Below are 17,522 nucleotides of genomic sequence, written 5' to 3'. Positions count from 1 at the left end.
TAAAAGTGTGACAATGAATCATTCTTCAATATCAAAGAAAAATTTCAATTTACAAAATTCAGTCTGAAAAAATGACAAAATTGACTATAACAGTTCATTCACCACAAATAAAACAAAATGAAATGTTCAGTCATCAAGTACTTTCTAAATTGTACATTAATATGTTGGGAGATGATGGCACAAGAAGGTTCTCCCTGGAATTTGTTTTATTTATGAAAGGGCTTACTTAAGGAGCAATACCAACTTCCTTGGATGCAGGTCTGAGACCAAGTAGGACTAGGAGTGGATCCCCCTTAGAAGGTTGACATGACAACATTTCATTGGCCTCGGGTCTGAGACCAAGTAGGACTAGGAGTGGATCCCCCTTAGAAGGTTGACGTAACAACATTTCATTGGCCTCGGGTCTGAGACCAAGTAGGACTAGGAGTGGATCCCCTTTAGAAGGTTGACATAGCAACATTACAGTGGCCTCAGGTCTGAGACCAAGTAGGACTAGGAAGTGGATCCCCCTTAGAAGGTTGACATAACAACATTTCAGTGGCCTCAGGAGTTTGGTGACTACTAACCTAAGTTTGCTTCATTAGAAGTATTCATTTTATCAGGAAAGGGGGGCATTCACAGTAGATACAAAGGTTAGGTGCATCCCCCTCCCCCTCCCCATAAATGTTGACAAGAAAGATAAATCTATAGATATTTATATATGTACAATTAATTGTGGTGCTATCTGCACAGATGACACTGAATTCATACACATTAATTCTGACATACCCTGTTGAATAACAAATGACAATCAATAGTGTATGTTGCATAGCTGTCTTTTTTTTAGTACCTGCATTGACATACTAAACATCGATTTGTTTGTAAAATAAGAGATATGGTGTACAGGTTGAGATAGTAGCTGGTGACATCTGATGTTCAAATTTGTCATCTGTCATTGGTAGTACTTTCTCATCATCAAACTGATACCATAAATCATCATGAACACCACCGTTGACCATACCATTGACATGTCCGTTGTGAAACACACTGTTGGTTTCACTTTTTCCGTTGCTTTGTTTAGTGACTGGTACTTCTGTCCTTGGCAGCTTGATGTAGGTGATGTAATGACCACTTGAACTTGATACACCACTGTGCATAACAACAGCAAATAGTTGGTACTTTTGTTGACTCTGAGGACACTTCTTTGTACACCACTGTTCTAGACTCAATTCCGTCGGCGTGGCGATGGGATTGTTCACTTTAGAGACAGTACCGTTTGGATAACATCTGGACAAAAAATGAAGAGAAAAATAGTGATTAGTAAACTGTGTGCACAGTAATTACATGTAATAAATACCGCTACAAGCTGAATACTGTTTTCAGTTTAACAATTTTAAACTAACAGCATAAATCATCATGGCAAAAACAGAGGGGTTGCCCTACAAACAGAGGGGTGGTGCACCCCTCAAAAACCCTTCTTGGAGAACACTGCTTTACTATGTGATTTTGAAAGGGAGTGAGACAAGTTGCTTGTGCTTGTAGTGTTCTCATAGTATTGTAAGTGAAAGCTGAAAACACCATAAAATATGCATGTTAGTACCCTTGCACTCAGGGATCATGGGCTTCTGTTACCATCACATATGCTTATCCAAAACTGCAAGTTCATAAAAATGTAACCGCGTTCAGATGCTTTGGTACATATCGAATGATTCCATGCTCATTTGCATACTGATATTTAACAATATTTTCAGATTTGCACTGCAGCATGGTAGTGTAATTACCAATACATTTTGTACTATCTATGTACACACACAGTAATGGAAGTATTCATTGGTACTTACCCATTGGATGTAGCTGTGAATCTAATGTTTCAGGAATTGCACTGCAGTATGGTAGTGTAATTACTAATATTAATTATGTACACACACACTAATGGAAGTAATCATTGGTACTTACCCATTAGATGTAGCAGTGAATCTAATGTTTCAGGAATTGCACTGCAGTATGGTACTGTAGTTACTAATACTATGTACACACACACTAAACGACTGGTACTTACCCATTAGATGTAGCTGTGAATCTTTTCAAATGAACAGTGAACACCTGAGGTAGTTTATCAAAGTGTAGGGTTCTTTCAGCTTCTGTGTGCCTTAAACAAGACTCACAATAGTATTTGTTGTTGTCTGTTAGCCTTTCTTTGCAAGCAAATTCCGATATGGCCCAACTGAGTGACAAATTAGAGGGTCTGGGAGATCCTGTATATGAAAACAGAAATTAATATGAAATCATACATTCTACAAAGATCGGAATATTTATGAAGTTATTGGCAAGACAGGTGGTGTATGTAATTTGAATACATCTAAAGAAACATACATTCATTTCCAATTATGAATACTTGACAAGAAAATACAGCTTCTGTATTATTTTTGGAAGAGACAAAATTTTAAGTTGGTGAATAGTTTTGTTTACTTAGGTTTTCATGTATCTTGTTACTTAGGTTTATATATGTTCTTTTTTTAAATGATTGATTTGTAGATAATATGTCATGTACTGATGACATGGAACAGTAATGAATAAGAGTTTATTTACTGTTCCATTCCACAAGTGACGAGCAATTCTGGTGAAATGAAACTGTGTTACACCTCCAGTTTAGTCTGAGCAGTATATGTGACAATGCTAGTGTACAGTATACTTATGTCAAGTTTACATGTGACAGTTCCTTACCTTCATCATCATCCTCGTCATTATTGCCATTGTCACTCTGCACTGGTACACTGATATCCTGAAAGGCTTCCTGTCTTTCTGTATAACACTCACATTCCAAACACCGTGTACGTAATACAAGAGAACCTTGGAACAGTTTATCTACAATGTCAACTACTGTCGTCTTTGATTCAGTCTCAGTTTCTGAGTTGCCACACTCCATGGTCTCAGACTCACTTGTCTTTGAAGTTTCCATGGAAACAAGAGAATCAACTTCAGATAAAGAACAACTGCTACTGCGTGACCTGTTCCTGTTAAAGTTGAGTTTATTGACATCTTGGAGAGACATTTCACCGTTTGTCACCGGTTTCTCCGCCAGTGGTTCATCCTCGTCTGTTGTCTGACATTCGGCATGACGTAGTATTTTTCCAGATGTTGAAATCCTGGTGACATCATCACGACCTGTCATATCATTGACCACTTCCTCTCCGTTCACTCCTTCAACCTCACCATTCTTGTTTTTATTCTTGGATTTACCAAAGAACGCCTGTTTGATCCGACCAAGGCCAAGTCTTTTCTTCTTCTTCGTTGATTTGATTGTGTTTGTTGGTGAACTTGCACTACTGCTGTACGATATTGTATCACCATTATCCTTCTTAGATAGCGATGATTTGCTCTTTTTCTGTTTCTTACTCTTTTTACTGGTTTTACCATTCAGTATGTTCTCCTTGCCTTCACCATTGACCGATGTGCTGCATGAAGACACAGACTCGGTTCCATTGCAGTATCCGTTCTCTTCAACGTTGTCTGTACTGCAAACATTGCCATCCTCATTGACTGTTTCTAGTCGATGGCCATTGAATCCATTGACACTGCCTGCTTGGTACTGTTTGGCTTTCTTGGCTTCTTCTTGTAGTTTGGTTCCCAAATGTTGACTTGCGTCCTGTACGTGACTCAGCAGACATCGTAATAATTCTTGTGCATCATGCTGCATATAGCCTTGGAACATTGGATTCAAATCCCTACCAAAACACAGAAATTATAAACTTCAACAAAGCTACACAAACTGAAATTATACTTGTACATGAAATATCTGACTACACAGTAGGTAGTTTAGAGTGCTCAGTCACAGAGTACAAATGTAGTTGTATTCTTTGACTCATTGTTCCAAGATTTCAGTTCACCATTGTCACATGGTATTATTTGTATTATGTGACTTGAACAAATGACTTACTGCTAGGTCATAGTTCAAATGATTACTTTGATTCTGTAAACACAGTATATAGGTCACTATTTCACAAATAAATGGCTCATTGAGACTTGCTTGCATCCTGACAAAACTTCACCTAACTATTTCAAATACTTCACTGCTTTTGTAACCAACCAATCAATCAATCAATCCCTCACTCAATCAATAAATACATTTCATTTTGAGTAAAAATGTTCGTTCACTATATTGTAAATACACTGCTTGTTGAGGCTTGCTTTATCATGACAAAATAGTAAGTACATATTTCAATTATTTGACTGCCCTTGTCATCAATAAATACAATTTTTTCTGAGTCAAATGGAGTGATCTTTTGAACATGCATAATTTTATTTTTATGTATAGTCTTTTTGTACTTGGGTGTATTATCAAAATCTATTGCAACTCTGGCTGTAACAGGATTACACAGCCTCACAACTACAAGTAGAAAGCTCTGTATCTGTTCACCTACCTGAGTGTTTCCAATAATTCATGTGGTCTGACAGCTACATCAACATCAACCTCTGGTTTAGCTGTGTAAGTGTCTTCACTCTTCAGCATGCAATCCAGTAGCTAAAGAATAAAGTAATATCAGTGTCAAGGGTCACCTAATCAGCCTCACAATTCATCTGATCAAACAGTGCCAAAGTTCATTTATAACCTGAACAAAAGTGTTTAGTACCAAAACTAGGTCAAACACTAAACACAGCATATGGTTATGACAGTTTTATTTGAATGGTATCACAAGTGCCATCATATTGTCACCATTCCACTGAAAATTTGAAGAATAAAATTGTGAAATGTGTCATTAAAATGATTTGTTGTACTTTACAGATACCATCATTATGTCAGAAATATTGAAACCAACTACAATACTAAGCAAGAGTTTTTTCTGGGGGTATTTTCTGATTCGGCAGAATGGATTAGAAAAACATTATGAGTTATGTTAAAATAATTCTACACGAAATTTGTGTCAGGCGATACTCATATAAAATGTTTTGACTTACTTAAGTTGTGGTTATGGCATTTGCTAGTTTTTACCGAACAAAATGTGGATATCCTGTGTGAAACACAGTTTATTTTCTAGCATCTGTATGAAGCTGTATATTACATGACAATGGGCTCAGTGTCAAGTTACAACAACATTCCTGATTCAAAGAACAGAAGGTTGTTACCTCTTTAGTTTTCTTTACGAGATGAAAATGAGCTGGGATATCTTTTGGGCTTGCTTCTGTTTTGTCAGCATCCTGGGTTTTGTCATCCCCTTTGCCACAGTATTTGTCTTGTGTTTTGTCATCACTTTTGACGTAATACTTGTCAATGTCATTGCCAAGATGCATGATACCAGGACTGAATTCAGGGCAGTATCTGAGTGCTTGAATCACACTATTCAGATAACAAGTATTGCCTAAGTTGTACAGGCCAGTGAAAGGAGGAACATATTCCTTGCTTCTCTCACCATTCTCTTCTGTATTAATAATTTTCTCATCATCAGTTCTGTGAATGGACACAAGTCAGCCGTGTTAGTGTAATAAAAGTCAGCCATGTTAGTGCAGTAAAAGTCAGCCATGTTAGTGCAGTAAAAGCCAATGTTTGAATTCCATGGAACTCAAGTATTATAATAGAAATTTGGTCAGGTTTAAACCCCAACGTTTGAATCCTACAGCCATGGATTACTACTCATTATAAGGATTAGATACAACCACCCTTTCATTCCAGACCAACTCTTCTACAGCTCTACCAGACATCTATTTTTAACACTCACAGTTTAGACTTCATCCAACATTAGCCTTACTAAGGTCAATGACCTTTACAGGAAAGCCATCCATCAGACAAGTAATTGTGACTAATGTAATTTATAGCTCACATTAAAGTTTTGCATATAAAACTGGGTACACTGTTTCTTTTTTTAAATGACCCTCTGACCCCTATTAAGTCTACACACCTTTGTTATTTAAATCCCATTCATGTATTCCTCTATCCTGATAATAATCTCTTTTATATGTTTCTGAGTTCAATGTCATGAAATACAAGAACAAACCTTGGCTGGCTACTCTAAATGTTGATAAGTTGTAGCAAACACCTGGTCCAATGGTTTTGTTTGGGAAATAAGAGATTTGCCAGTTCCTAAGACATTTTATTGCAGTTCTCAAGCAATAGGTTTTCCTGTTCCCTAGGCATTTTATTGTAGTTCTCTGTGAAAATCATTATTTCATGAATTGGGGCACTACACAGCAGTTACTTGATTTCATCCACTCTGCTACCAAGGGTTGCAAGTCCTTAGAAGTACGTATACTGCTGGCATAAACTTACGTACACTAATGTACTGCTGGCATAAACTTACTTACACTAATGTACTGCTGGTATAAACTTACACTAACAGTAATGTACTGCTGGTACAGAGGTCGCGGTAGCTTTTTTTCTGATGCGTCGCTGGGACGCGTTCCTGCCAAAATTAGCGTCAAAATCCTATTACGGTGTGTCTTTTCCAAATTTGCATGCACACAGTCACTACATGTCTTTCAGATGTACACTAAATACGTTACAAATGTAAATACATTGTACATGTACATGAACACATCAGTGTCATTCTCCCGCTCACTGTCTACAAGTACATAGTTTGTACTTCCAAAAAGAAAATATTTATATGCAAGAATACGCTATACAGAGGTTTAACTTCATCTTTCTCGACTTTCGATTTTCTATGGTAATCACTCTCTAAAAATATGTGCTCCGAGAAAGAACTCCGGAGTGGGAGAAGACGTGTCGAAACCCCATAGCGTATAAATCCAGAGCTAATGGTAGGGCGGTTCTTGGAGTCGGACCATAAAACTACCCCATGATACAAAACCGCAATGCATAAACTAAGTTCCATGACATGAATGATGAAGTATGAACGACAGCGTGAACTTCAATTTGACAGAGACACAGTTGTAAAAGTTCGATACAAATTTTGTGTCGCTACGTTGCAATCGTTTATTCTTGAACGACGCCTTTACGTGTGCCGTGTTCACTGTAAATTCACGTAATGCGTTCGATCCCGTAACGAAGCTCAAAATAATTTTCAGTTTTAATGAGAATGAAATGGTGACGTGGCAGTATAAATTTATCAACGTGAAGGCTTCAGCATAGATTACTGTCCACCGCTGTGGTCTATTTAATCATCGCTTCGCCCGTGAGGAAAGATGCTTCAAGGCCGTGCTATCGATGGAAACTCTGCCAAACCATGTCTGTTAATAAGTAACTAATCACGTGGATAAGTAATTATAATATTACGTAGTTTCTAAACTACCCAAGACGTGCTCGGCACGTCAGGAAATGGTCATGGGGCACATGAAACTGTTGGAACGTTTTATATACGATGGGTCATATTCAAATTTCACAGGTCACACTGCACATATAAATAGTTACTATCAGAACTGACTAATTCCACGATGTCTGTTCTACAACTTCGAAGCAAAGATGATAACCGTACGTTTGCCAACAGTAAGTTCCATTTGTCCCCTGTTTATGACGCGTCCCCAGTGACGCATACATCCAAAAAAAGGCATCCCAAGTGTCAAATAGTGCGTCAAATACGCACAAATAACGCGTTAACGCGACCTCTGTGGTATAAACTTACTTGAGGTTTTCTTTAGAACCAGCTCCCTTATTAAACATAGGGGTAATCTTCTGTTGTGATGGCATTGTAGAGTTTGTATCTCGTCGTTTACTTTTCAATGATAGTCTGGGTCTCTTTTTGGGTGGGCTTTCTATTTTCTGCTCACCACATACACCTTTGGACATTTTCTGGAGAAAAAAAAACAGAAACAGAACATATTGTTACACATTGCAAATTTGTAAATTGCAACATAGATCTCATTCCATCCTAACTACTAGTGCTAGCATTACTTTGACTTTGTCTTTTAAACTAACCCACAAGTTACTGTGATTTCAATCCTACTGGCATTGTCTTGACGTTTATTCCAAGATAACCAATCCACTATTTACTAACTTAAAGGTTGCAATCTTGCTGGCATTTCTTTGACTTTTCCAAATTAACCCACACGCTCCTGTGGTTTGATCTCACTGGCATTTCTTTGACTTTTCCACATTAACCCACACGTTCCTGTGGTTTTGATCTCAGTGACAATGTAATGGTTTGACCAAGTTACATGTTCCAAGCTAATCCTCAAAGTACTGTGGTTTCACTCTCATGGCCATAGCATTTAGTTACTGTTCATTACTGACCCAAATGTCCAAAAGCTTACCCACAAGTTACTGTGGCTTCAATCTCATTGGCTTTACCTGGAGATCACACTAGGCATTAAGTGATAACCAACTATGGTATCCATCTCAATGCATTCTACCCAAAATATCCTCTACCATAGGCTGTATGGGTTGTAGGCTTGGCTAAGATATATCATAGTTTGTGCTTCTGCTCACCATTTCCTAAAGAAGTACTAACTGAGTGAATGCAAAAATACCACTCTCTGACTACGACAAACTCATTGAGACTGACTGGGTAAACTGAAAACAGCCTCACTTCAAAACTCTGGTTGAATACTTGTCATGGCAGAACTCAATAGGAGGTGAGAGGTCAAGGTATATTTTCTATCTACCACAACATAACCTACAAGATAACATTCAGGTGAATTTGGACTATGTACTTTGGACTTGTTTCTATTGACATTAGAAATACCACCCTAGCTGAATAGATGGAAACCTGATTGAACAGTTATGTGGTAGTTTTATCAGATATGACTGGAAATCCTAAAATTAACAATTATATTACACTGACCATTCAATAAAAACTGACTCTGATAAGAGTCCTCTACATAGTACCTCTGTTCCTTATAGAGTCTGACAAGCTACTGGATAAGGAGCCGACTAGTTAGTATATAAACATACAGTAAATCATGGTTACCCACAGACTGTCAGTTTAAAGAGTTTTTGCTAAGGGTGGTATGTAGGTAAACTCTACCTGAGTAACCCAAATATTTTACCAGCGTTCACCACCAACTTTATCGAACAAGGTACGAAACATACGCAAGTTTTACTGAATTTCGCCTTCTATTACAAGGATCACAAAGGTTACCAAATATATTTTTGAATTTGTAATAATGACATTTGTGATATGTCTTGACAGAGATTCTGATATTGTTTATTATCACATAGTTAGGGAACCCTCAAAAGAGAAAGTAAAGAAACCTGGTGCAATGCATGATGCCCAAAATCATATCCATGTACATGTTGTATCATAATCTAAATAGCCTTGAATACAGGTGATTGGGCATTTTGATTTCCCGAAATCAAAATTCAAAATCGCCTGTATTCTAGGCTACAATAAGTGGGGAACAATGATAAAATGATTCCATGGAGATTATCAGATTGATTTTAACAACTTAACAGTAGCATATATGACATTTGAAAAGATTATATAAATGGAAAGTCATTTTAACAAAGACTGGGGTGGACATATTGTCAAAATCTGAATTTATGTATATTGTATATATGAATGATGCAAGTGTAGTGTTTCTGCTGACGCTCAACAAAAAACTGTAATGGCAAGTCTCAGATTGAGAATGACAAAATACTTTTGTCAACCATTTTATCAGAGAGAGTGAGAGATGAAATGATAACAGTAAAGAATAGAGGGCTATTGTCTAAATTTACCCCAATACATTATATAATTTTATTTTGAATTTCATATCACAGTGATCTGACAAATGCAATGTAGTGATTATAGTTTGGAAGTTGTATGGATTTGTTTTGGAACAGAAAACTTGTGTGAAATAGACAAATTGTATGATTTGTTCATTTTAGGTAGACATGAAATAACTAATTCTGGTTGGCTAAGTCTGGCTAACAATGTTCATTTTCAGTTACATACTTAATAATGAGCTGCAATCTGCTAGAATGACAGAAATACATGTACATTTACTGGTACATACTATACATGATGTATGTATCATGTAAATAATGTTACAACTGTTACAATTACTACGATTACTAAACTCACGTATAGGGGAAAGTCGTTATTCTAGCACAGAAATCTAATCTGTGCTACATTCATATAAACGTGATGGTGTTATCGCATCCCCATGTGATTTTAGTTCCAGACTGGAGAGGTGGAGTTTGGTTAATGAGCAATTGTCTAAAAAGGAACTAACCAATTGCAACTGCTTGTCAATTTTTGACGGATTACTACTGACATGTGTTACTTACCCTTCGCCCAGTGGGAGTAGCACAGATTTTTGTGCCTGAATAAGGACTTTCCCTATACGTGAATGGAGATGATTGTAGTAATCGTAATGCGTCATTCTAGGAACTAGACTAGTGAATAATGTACAAGTACTCATGGGTCTGTGGACAATATGTGTATGTGTCTTATACAACCCTTGAAAAAGCAATGGTGAGTTTACTTGAATGAAGTGAACTAACTTAACCCTTTCACCATTGATTCCCACTATTGTGGGAACACGCAAGCGCTAAGGAAAGATTTCATACAACATTGAAAATGGGTAAAAACAACAATAACAACAATTGGTGCCTGTGATGTACATGTGGGTTCATGCATCAGTTGGTTTATATCTGTGGACGTTATAATACAACACTACTAACACTATCATATTCTATCATTCTAACATGTAGCATTCCATCAGTAAACACAGTTATGGGATCCCGGCTTCTGTGGTTTTTATGCTTTGATAAGTTATCAACACTAATGACATTTTATGCCGCTTTGTATGAAACATGTCTCATTCCTACACAGCACAATCAAGTAAACACACCTGTATCTGGATTGCAAGTATACTAAGGGCAGCCACCAGTGTGTGCAATGGTGCATCAAACCAAGAGTAGTTTTACCTCATGGTCCATTTCATCTATTTGGACTACAATATCGTCACACTTCACAAAATTAATGTTCCCTACATGGTGTTGAGACACACCACAGTGTTTGACCTAAGGTGATAGAACCCTGGTAACTGAGAGAGGTGGGAAAAAAACACTTTCAGATTGGGCTGGGAGTGGAGGTGGATTGGGTGAAAAGCTTGCATAAAATTAAGGTTGGAAAGATAGACAGGAATAATGAGGATTAAATATATATCAACATTTAATTTATTCTACAGCAAAAATACAAATAACTGAATTCTAGTTAGCTAGATATGGAATTTGAGGTGACAAGTGATTCCATTTGTATTTCAATTTGACTGAAATGAAAATAACATTTAATAACTGGATTACATTTTCTAACTTTGTACTTACATGTACTAACACTATATATCCTTCTAGCTTACTGATTAGTCCTACTACCACACCATCTTAGTACTAACATCATGCACCAATCAGTGCAGTAAGTACTTGGTAAAATTACCTGCATTCAATCTTTCGTTTTTGTTGAACTTACAAGTTCATCATCAAAATCATTGTCAGATCCAGAAAGAGATGTGATTTGTTTTAAACATGCCTGTTTCTAAAGCAAATGGGAAGAAAACTTGTGTATGAATCAAAAGTATGGTTTAACAAATAAGAAATGACATGAAATTTACAAGATTTCTCCCATGTTACCAAGGTTACTAGGGGTCCTAAAATCAGCTTTAGTTAGAAACCTTACTTGATTGGTCTGACCCCACCCTCCTTGACACAAACAATGTCCATTGAGTTGATATGTATGCGTATGTAGTACATTGTATCATTGTGGTTTTGTGGTGGCAGTTCAAGTGGTGGATTTCATAAGTTGATGAGACAACATTATCAAATCATGAACATTTGATTTACTTGTGGAATGTGAGTATTATATTGTATTTATGGATGTATGTGTGCCAATGTCATTGTGTGTGTGTTTGTGTTTGTTTGTTTGTTTGTTTGTGTGTGTGTGTGTGTGTGTGTGTCTGTGTGTGTGTGTGTGTGTGACAGTATCATGTATATGTAATGCAAGGTACCATGTATCATGTATGTATGTATGTATGTATGTATGTATGTATGTATGTATGTATGTATGTATGTATGTATGTATGTATGTATGTATGTATGTATGTATGTATGTATGTATGTATGTATGTATGTATGTATGTATGTATGTATGTATGTATGTATGTATGTATGTATGTATGTATGTCTGCCTGTCACTGTGTATGTCAACTGTGTGTTACACTGTGTGTCAAACTACTAGTAGAGATTTACAAGTAACACAAGTTCAAATAGTTTTGTATGTATTCTAAATGTACAACCATCAGGGGAAAAAGACACTTCTTGTAGTATCAACAAAACAACTACTACACTCATTTTTGTTTTGTACTTGTATTGACAATTCAATCATATTTCTCATCAAATATAGTATAGTGCATACATAATAAATAAACAGTACCTGTACACTTATAATTGATATAAATTGGTGACATAGTTAATTTTCTGTCCATTACATAAACTTGTTAAGGATGTGTCTTGTTTGTATAGCAATTATATTAACTACTACTTTACACTATACTTCACAGCTTGTCTGAGTCTCAGTCTGTACTGTACTGTAGTACCATTTGTTCTCAATAAATAACTCAAACTGTCACATTTGACAGTATCAGCAGTGACAAATAACATCTTCTTGTGTTTGGCAACCCCGGCAATGCAAAACTCTAGGTATTGACTTTGGAATGCTATTAGATTTTACCTTTAGTACTGTAAAGTAAAACCACAGCTTATACACTCAAAATATACCCATTAGCAATAATGACCCAATACATTGTAGTGTATATTAACTGATCTATCATCATCTTCTAATGGGCTTATACATGTATTATTAGTATCACACAGCTCACTGAGTAGTCAAAAAACATGCCTTCTCCCCCAAGTATCAAATCAAATAATAGCATTTGACAAGTCTATAGTTATCACTTGTCAAATACAACTTTTGATTTTACCCTGAATAAGGTCTTTGTATGACCTGTCACTACACATTCCTATACAGTCATATATATTTGTATTACATACAATGTTCACTATTGCATGAAAACAATGTTAGCTATTTTTAGTTCACTATTGTGTACCAGGAAGAAGGGATAAAACAATACCAATCAGGTGACATTATTACTGTAGGTGTAGTCTGACACTGCTAGTCACTTTGCATGTCTGTATGTACATACACATTCTGAAATCACAGTCCAGGTAGATGAAAACTAATTGTTTAAAATACCATTTACTGGGGAGCAAGTAGTCAAACAAACCTGAATTGAAAAGAGACCCCTCCTTAAATACACACAGTTTTACCTGTTTATGTCAATGATGGTAGTAATCCCACTCAGTGGGTATTTGTAGATTGTCAAATTGAAAATTCATGTGACTTTTATAGCTACTGTGTATTTAACAATTTGATAAGGTTGGTAAGAAGTTAAAATCCAGGTTTGCCATCAAATTATGGTAATTTACATCAATTTATGCAACACAGAAATCTATATACATGTACACTACAGTGTAGTACAAGTTTTTATTAAATTGTCCTCTGTTACTGGATTCCTAAAGTAGCAAAGCCTTGTTTATATTTAATTCTGATGCTCAGAAAGTGTATTATTATTTTTTTTTTATTTATTGTTTGGATTATACTTTCTACTCAGTCATGAACACAATCTTGGAACCCACATGGTACTACAAAACATTTCTTAAGATAATACAGCATGTACACCGTGGTAATATACCACATTCTTTATTCAATATAAATGTAACTGGAAGACTGTTTTCTAGTCACCTGTAATATTCTTTATTTTTTTATTTTTTTAATTTTTGTGCTGGGAATTCCTCCCAGCGATTTTCTGTAATGCAGACAAATACACACAAACAAACAAACAAACAAACAAACAAACACAAATATAATATAATATTCTTTATACCTGAACATGTGGTCAGACACACAAGTCAGAAATTATGACTGCTCTACACTAGAACATATGAACTCAAATATTTTTTTGATTTTGTATTTCATAAGAAACTATTAACACCTTCAATAGTTGCTAGTGTAACACAGCAAATGATTACCTGAGGTCTGGTGATTGTTTTGAAATTTTCACATAAAATGAAATGGCTTGGAGTGTTACCTTCATTCTGATGGGCTAAGAAGTTACATTATCGCTTAACACCTTACTCACTAAAAACATTGCAATGAATGGAACGGTCCAACAACATAGCCAATAAATATTAATTAGAACTAATTAGAACCTTTAGTTGTGATACAAGAACTAATTATTGCAAACTTACATAACCAACATTTTATTCATTTACAAGTTACTAATAGAGAAGTCCTACATCAATCAAAAGATTAGCCTGAAGTTCTATCAAATTTAATAGCAGAGAACACAATTAAATATGAGTGTAATTGCATACCTGAGACCACAAGCTAGCTATAATTTTCTTGTACAAATATGTTTATCTTTATAGGGGGTAAGGTTATAATATATGGTGGTTTGTTATAAAGGGAACTGTACATGTATCCAAATCACATGTACATGGGCTATAGAATGAACATATCTGGACAGGTAAAATAGTATTTTAGAAATACAAAGTTCTGTTACATTTTCATTGATATTCTACTGATAAATACAAAATGAGGATTTTGTATGATAAACTCTTATATTCAGTGTGCATGGCACAAGCATGAAAGATCTATAGAATTTGATTCATTCATGTTAATTTACAGGCCAATGTCAGATATAGAGTAACCTGTGTGTGAAAAAATAGTTATCTGACAGATTTACACAAAGTTGGTTGTGAACAAAAGAATGATCTATCCTACATGTATGGCTCAACTGATAAGATAGTAGTAATCCATGATCAAGGGAAGGGATTTCTATTGTAATTTGTAGTGTCATCATTCACATCATGAGAGTTATGACAGAAAAGCATAGCTCTGACATGCTAACAATACATTGAATATAAATAGGGTTTTCAATACATTGATCTTTCAAACATTATAATTTTTGTTAACAGTGAGTTCTTTTAAAGGTTGCTAAGATCCATATATCATTATCAAAGGAAATTTCTACTCAGACTCAAAACAGTTTGCAGAAAAGGAATCCCAATTTTTCACAGTTTCACCAACATTATCAGCTGAGAGTTCAACTGTTAGAGTTTGTTTTTCCTAAAAAATTGTCTCTCAGTTTGTGAGTGTAAAATTTATTTCTTAAATACAAACCTAGAATCTATGAACATTCATTCTCATTTCAGTCTAGATTTCAGTTAACTATGCCTCTCCTTGTAAACATTAAATGTTGAATACACACAGAAATCTGTCATATCCAATTACAGTATATGTTACAGTTACTATACTTCATGTTAACTATTTAGCCATTACATGTAAATAATGTCTAATGATATGTTACCACGGTTTTGATACAGTATAATACTAGAATCCACATCTGTTAAAAATTCATGTTGAACTTATTTAACCATAACTTTTAGGAGACCCTATAATACATGTAGGAAACCAACTTACCTGAGAACTTAAAACATAATCACAGGGTGTTAAACATTCTATTATTTAATCACATGACCATGCAAGTTATCTGAGAGATAAGGTAACATTTCAAGGCCAATATGTAAATCACCCTATAGCATATGCCAGTATTATGTCACAAAGATTGTCATCAGAACAACAATATTGAATTATTCTCTTAAAAATTTCACACATGAAACATGCAAATGAGACAATGAAGAAGACTAAACTGGTGAGTGACTTGTAAGACTAGATACAACCATATAACTAAAACAATTAACTTGTGGTGTATACAGTTTACATAACAAAATATACATGCTTGTTTTGATATTACATGTAAACTTCTCAAGAACCATGTACCATGTCTGTGTTATCAAATTTCAATGACAAACTCATATTTCATATTGCATACTATTTATTTAAATGTCATTGGAGTTACCATTATGAATCTAAGAGATTGGAGATGAGAGATTGTATACAGGTTTTCTATTACAGGGGTTCATGTGTGTACCCTGTCAATATAAATACCCCATGTATACAATACATACATGTCAGCGTTATGCCTGCACCTTGTCATGAAACATCAACACAACAGAACACCACTGTGTGATCATATACGACAATAGATTTTACAAAAATATAAACAATACAGTGTACTACACGACTGTCTTGCACCCCCCTTCCCCACTTGGGACTCGTTTGCAGTTAAATGCCATTGAATGCAATGTTGACGATTGTCTACTTTTTACTACCATTCACACGACGTACAACAGCATGTAAACATTACAATTTACACGGGATATTCTATTTGCACAAAATCTCGTCCATGTCTATAAAACGACAGATATTTAAACAGAGTGAAGCCTACTGCTGTCATGATTACATCGTGAAGACGTTTTTTGATAGGTACGAATGACCTATCTTGTCTATTACAACAGATCGAGATAGTAACTTGGGCGTGTCCACTGCCAAGTTACCAACCAAGAGCAAGATTAAATGTGTTGTACGTATTTCTAACTTTGTAAAGTTGCAAGCGGCCTACCTTTTCGGTGGCTTCGGCTAATTGCGTCGATTAGATATAATCTGATGTGATACCTATTTTTAGTTGCAGATAACAGTAAACTTTGTAACAGTAGCTCTGGGTCTTCAAGTGCTATACGATACAGAACGGGACTGGGCGGACGCACCTTGTACATTCCACAAAATGAGAAATGACAGCTGCGCTACGGGTGCAGCCTACAAAAATGTATGTTGAAAACCAATATTAATGCAAGCATTGTAACACCACCTACCCGTACACGTTTAACAGATGTTGTGGTATTCCGTCAGTGGCCATACACCTTCTGCCAACTTACATCACTGAGTTTTCAAACCAAATTTGACCACCACTGGTTTTACGCGTGGGATTGCCGCCATTTTGGTAGTAATTTGTGCGCATGCGTGTAAAATACGAGTTTTATTTTTCGGCCTTTGAACTTAACTTTCCGTCGGTATACACCCATCCTCATGATCTTGACGATGACAGAAATGTATACAACGGGATATACACCTTATTTATAAGTGCCCAACGTGGTAATTTACCAATAATGTGATTGAATAGTAAACATTTTATTACTTGTAATAATGTTTCTAAGCCTATGCGTCGATAGCCTATTCTTTGAACAAAGTTCATTCTCAGACCACTAAATAGACCGTAAGTGGTCTGAGGTTGATTGTAAGCCGGGGGATGTCGTAAAATACAGCTATAGCCAAAATATAACGTTGAAAGCCAATATACTAGTATTTCTGTAAACTTATCTACATGGAGTTGGAAGAACACATAAATAAATACATGTAATTAATAGGCCTAGGGATGGGCCTACAGGAAGGCAGTGTAGGGTTTTGATACCGGAGGAAAAAAGAAGCCAGGAACTACTTTTGTCAGTTCAGGATCGTAAACCCCTACAAATAACCATTGGAAGGCTTTTAAAATAAATTATGTATTTAATGTATTATATCATGAATCACTTTTAGTGTCAGTTTCATTTTCCACCATATTCCCCAAATAGTGTTTTTGTGTCTTAGGGTGAAGTGAAAGACACATATCCGATGTCGAAAATAATAATAGGACGTACGTACATGCAATCCACATCCACA

General features: G+C 35.7%; 1 protein-coding gene across 1 annotated transcript; it reads right to left on the bottom strand.

Moving 5' to 3' along the window:
* Positions 1-842: 842 nt before the first annotated feature.
* Positions 843-16,801, bottom strand: LOC144435911 (ubiquitin carboxyl-terminal hydrolase 1-like). The gene is made up of 7 exons (XM_078124553.1): positions 16,679-16,801; positions 7,551-7,717; positions 5,104-5,425; positions 4,401-4,501; positions 2,704-3,704; positions 2,039-2,234; positions 843-1,266 (listed from the first exon to the last, which is right to left on the bottom strand). Exons 2-7 carry the CDS (start codon positions 7,712-7,714, stop codon positions 843-845), a joined length of 2,208 nt encoding a protein of 735 aa, XP_077980679.1. The 5' UTR covers positions 7,715-7,717; positions 16,679-16,801.
* Between the last annotated feature and the right edge of the window lie 721 nt (positions 16,802-17,522).

The sequence above is a fragment of the Glandiceps talaboti genome, chromosome 5 (assembly GCF_964340395.1).
Source record: "Glandiceps talaboti chromosome 5, keGlaTala1.1, whole genome shotgun sequence".
NCBI lineage: Eukaryota > Metazoa > Hemichordata > Enteropneusta > Spengelidae > Glandiceps > Glandiceps talaboti.
The sequence above is the reverse complement of the archived record's forward strand: the minus strand, read 5'-3'. Positions and strand labels throughout refer to the sequence as shown.

What these genes read in the sequence shown, in the direction of transcription:
- LOC144435911 (XM_078124553.1), bottom strand. Translation starts at nt 7,714, where the DNA reads ATGTCCAAAGGTGTATGTGGTGAGCAGAAAATAGAAAGCCCACCCAAA. An exon ending in TGACGAGGATGATGATGAAG is followed by an intron (nt 2,235 to 2,703) that starts GTAAGGAACTGT and finishes TTTCATATACAG; the next exon opens with GATCTCCCAGACCCTCTAAT. An exon ending in TTCACAGCTACATCTAATGG is followed by an intron (nt 1,267 to 2,038) that starts GTAAGTACCAGT and finishes TTTTTTGTCCAG; the next exon opens with ATGTTATCCAAACGGTACTG.